General features: G+C 36.5%; 1 protein-coding gene across 1 annotated transcript in view; it reads left to right on the top strand.

Annotated features, from left to right (window-relative positions):
• plac8l1 (PLAC8 like 1) overlaps positions 1-2,961 on the top strand; it is an 8,774-nt gene extending 5,813 nt beyond the window's left edge. The window contains exons 4-5 of the mRNA XM_068216135.2: positions 176-312; positions 2,615-2,961. Of these exons, the coding sequence (XP_068072236.1) occupies positions 176-307 (132 nt within the window). The 3' untranslated portion in view covers positions 308-312; positions 2,615-2,961. The remainder of the gene's footprint in view (positions 1-175; positions 313-2,614) is intronic.
• The last annotated feature ends 295 nt before the right edge of the window (positions 2,962-3,256 follow it).

Here is a 3,256-nt window from a genome sequence, read left to right as displayed (position 1 = left end):
CATCCAGTATTTGACAGTTAGATGAAGATTCCTAGATGAAATTCCATAACTAGACTTGAATGGGGGTGTTAAATCAATATCAGGAAAAAGTATCCTTACTTAGCAATCTACAAACCTTAATTTGTCCGGCTCCATTAAATTAGGAATGCATTAGCTTCTTCTGTGTTGTCTCCAGGGCAATGTGTGTGAGGACTGGATGACGGTGTATTGCTGTTACCCTCTGGCCCTCTGTCAAATGATCAGAGAGATGAAGAGGAGGCTGAAGACACAGATCTACACAGTGTCTACTGCACTGGAAAGCTCCTGAGAATGGTGTGTTTGCACTGGTTTTGGTGGTTTAGAATGACAGACATTTGTATAGTGACATTGGTCTTTGACCTAGGTATTAAAACAATGAGGTGGTTTATGAGGACATGCCTTATGTAATTCAAAACACTTCATACTTTTTTCAATGGGGACTTTTGGCATATGCCACTGGTTTCCTGTAAGGGGTTAGGGCTAGGGTAAGGCCATATGCAATGTACATGGTAAAATACATTATGCCTATGGAGAGTCCTTGTAAACACCCAATGCTGATGTGTGTCTGTACATGTTTGTTGTTTATGAGCACACAAAATTGTATAATAACAAGGGGATGACCTAGTTGTATTCAATTAAGCGGGTTTATGAGGACATATCTTGTGTCCATGTAATTCTAAACCCTCAAAAATCATATGTAATGGGGTCTTTTGACATTTAAAGTTCGCTACAGGTTTGTTTTGTGGGTTGGGTTTAGGGGTAGGACTATAACATAAGCAGTGTGTGTGTGTGTTTACTTATTATTTATGAGGACAACAATTGGTGTAATGGTGTGTATGATCTTGGGATTAACATATTGAGGTGGATTATGAGGACATGCCTTATGTCTCTGTAATTCAAAAGACTTATAAATTATACTCTTCAGGGGCTTTTAACATATGCCACAGGTTTCCTTTAAGGGTTGGGTTTATGGCTATGGCTAAGGTAAGGTCATATACAATGTACATGGTAAAATACATTACGCCTATGGAGAGTCCTTGTAAACCCCCAATGCTGATGTGTGTCTGTACATGTTTATTTTGTTTATGAGCACACAAAATTGTATAATGACAAGGGAATGACCTAGTTGTATTCAATTAAGCGGGTTTATGAGGACATATCTTGTGTCCATGTAATTCTAAACCCTCAAAAATCATATGTAATGGGATCTTTTGACATTCAAAGTTCGCTACAGGTTTGTTTTGGGGGTTGGGTTTAGGGGTAGGACTATAACATAAGCAGTGTGTGTGTGTGTGTGTGTGTGTGTGTATGTGTGTTTACTTGTGATTTATGAGGACAAAAATTTGTGTAATGTGTGTATGACCTAGGTATTAACATGTTGAGGTGGATTATGAGGACATGCCTTATGTATCTGTAATTCAAAACACTTATAAATTATACTCTTCGGGGGCTTTTAACATATGCCACAGGTCTCCTGTAAGGTTTGGGTTTATGGCTAGGGCTAAGGTAAGGTCATATGTAATGTACATGGTAAAATACATTATGCCTATGGAGAGTCCTTGTAAACCCCCAATACTGATGTGTGTCTGTACATGTTTATGTTGTTTATGAGCACACAAAATTGTATAATGACAAGGGGATGACCTAGTTGTATTTAATTAAGCGGGATTATGAGGACATACCTTGTGTCCACGTAATTCTAAACCCTCAAAAATCATACGTAATGGGGTCTTTTGACATTCAAAGTTAGCTACAGGTTTGTTGTGTGGGTTGGGTTTAGGGGTAGGACTACAACACAAGCAGTGTGTGTGTGTTTACTTGTGATTTATGAGGACAAAAATTTGTGTTATGGTGTGTATGACCTTGGTATTAACATATTGAGGTGGATTATGAGGACATGCCTTATGTCTCTGTAATTCAAAACACTTATAAATTATATTTTTCAGGGGCTTTTAACATATGCCACAGGTTTCCTGTAAGGGTTGGGTTTATGGCTAGGGCTAAGGTAAGGTCATATACAATGTACATGGTAAAATACATTATGCCTATGCAGAGTCCTTGTAAACCTCCAATGCTGATGTGTGTCTGTATATGTTTATGTTGTTCATGAGCACACAAAATTGTATAAAGTCATGGGGATGACCTAGTTGTTGTATTCAATTAAGCTGGTTTATGAAGACATAACTTGTGTCCCTGTAATTCTAAATCTTTAAAAATCATACGTAACAGGGTCATTTAACGTTCAATGTTTGTTACAGGTTTCCTGTGTTGGTTGGGTTTAGGGGTAGGACTTTAAAATAAGTAGTGTGTGTTTACTTGTGATTTATAAGGACACAAATTTGTGTAATGGTGTGTACAGTATGATCTAGGTATTACCATGTTAGGGTGGTTTATGGGGGCACACACCATGTCCTTGTAATTAAAAACTGTTTGTAATCAGTTTTTTTGGACTTTCAAAGAAAACATGATATAATAAATGGATTTTCCTGTAAAAAATACACACTTCTGCACTTCTGGAGAGTCCTCATAAATCACAAAACCAAACTGTTTGTGTTTACATGGCTCATATTTTCTTCTCATCCATGTTTTTGGCAAGGCTAAAAGACTGAAGGCCATCATTGCTGTCAGGATGTTTATTACCCGGGGTCCTGAACTTCACGCAGGGTTAGACATATCAGTACTCTCTGCTTGAAGATTGATGCCGCTGACATTTCATTCTGACTGCGAGACGGAGTGACATATGGGTGGAGAGACGGATGAGAGGAGAAGAGCTGTCTGATTTCTGGGACGGTGTATGCTTTGATTTCAGATCGCTCTTTCACAGTACATAAACATATGCCTGTACCACTATATGGATTCTGTCAGCTTTTAATCGTATTTTAAAGACAAAACTGATTTTTTATATCTCATCTGCTCTACAATAAAGTGTTTTTAAACAATTTACTTTTATGTATAGTTTTTAGTAGCATATATTTTTGATGTATTTAATTTTAGATTTCAGTGATTTAATTTCCTTTACATATTTAAACTTACAAATAGCGCACCAATGATTTCATTTAGAATTCTAATTTAGGTTTATTTACCGTTTCAAAGTTTTTATTATATTACTAGTTATTTAGATGGATATTTAATATTATTTCGTAATTTTGTTTTCAGTAAAATTACTTAAATCCAAGGAAAATCTGATCGGCTGATAGCCTTGTACAATAGAGCTTATTTAAAAGGAAAGTGCCTACTT

The sequence above is a fragment of the Danio rerio genome, chromosome 21, assembly GCF_049306965.1.
Source record: "Danio rerio strain Tuebingen ecotype United States chromosome 21, GRCz12tu, whole genome shotgun sequence".
Lineage (NCBI taxonomy): Eukaryota > Metazoa > Chordata > Actinopteri > Cypriniformes > Danionidae > Danio > Danio rerio.
This window is presented reverse-complemented; position numbering and strand designations above follow the sequence as displayed.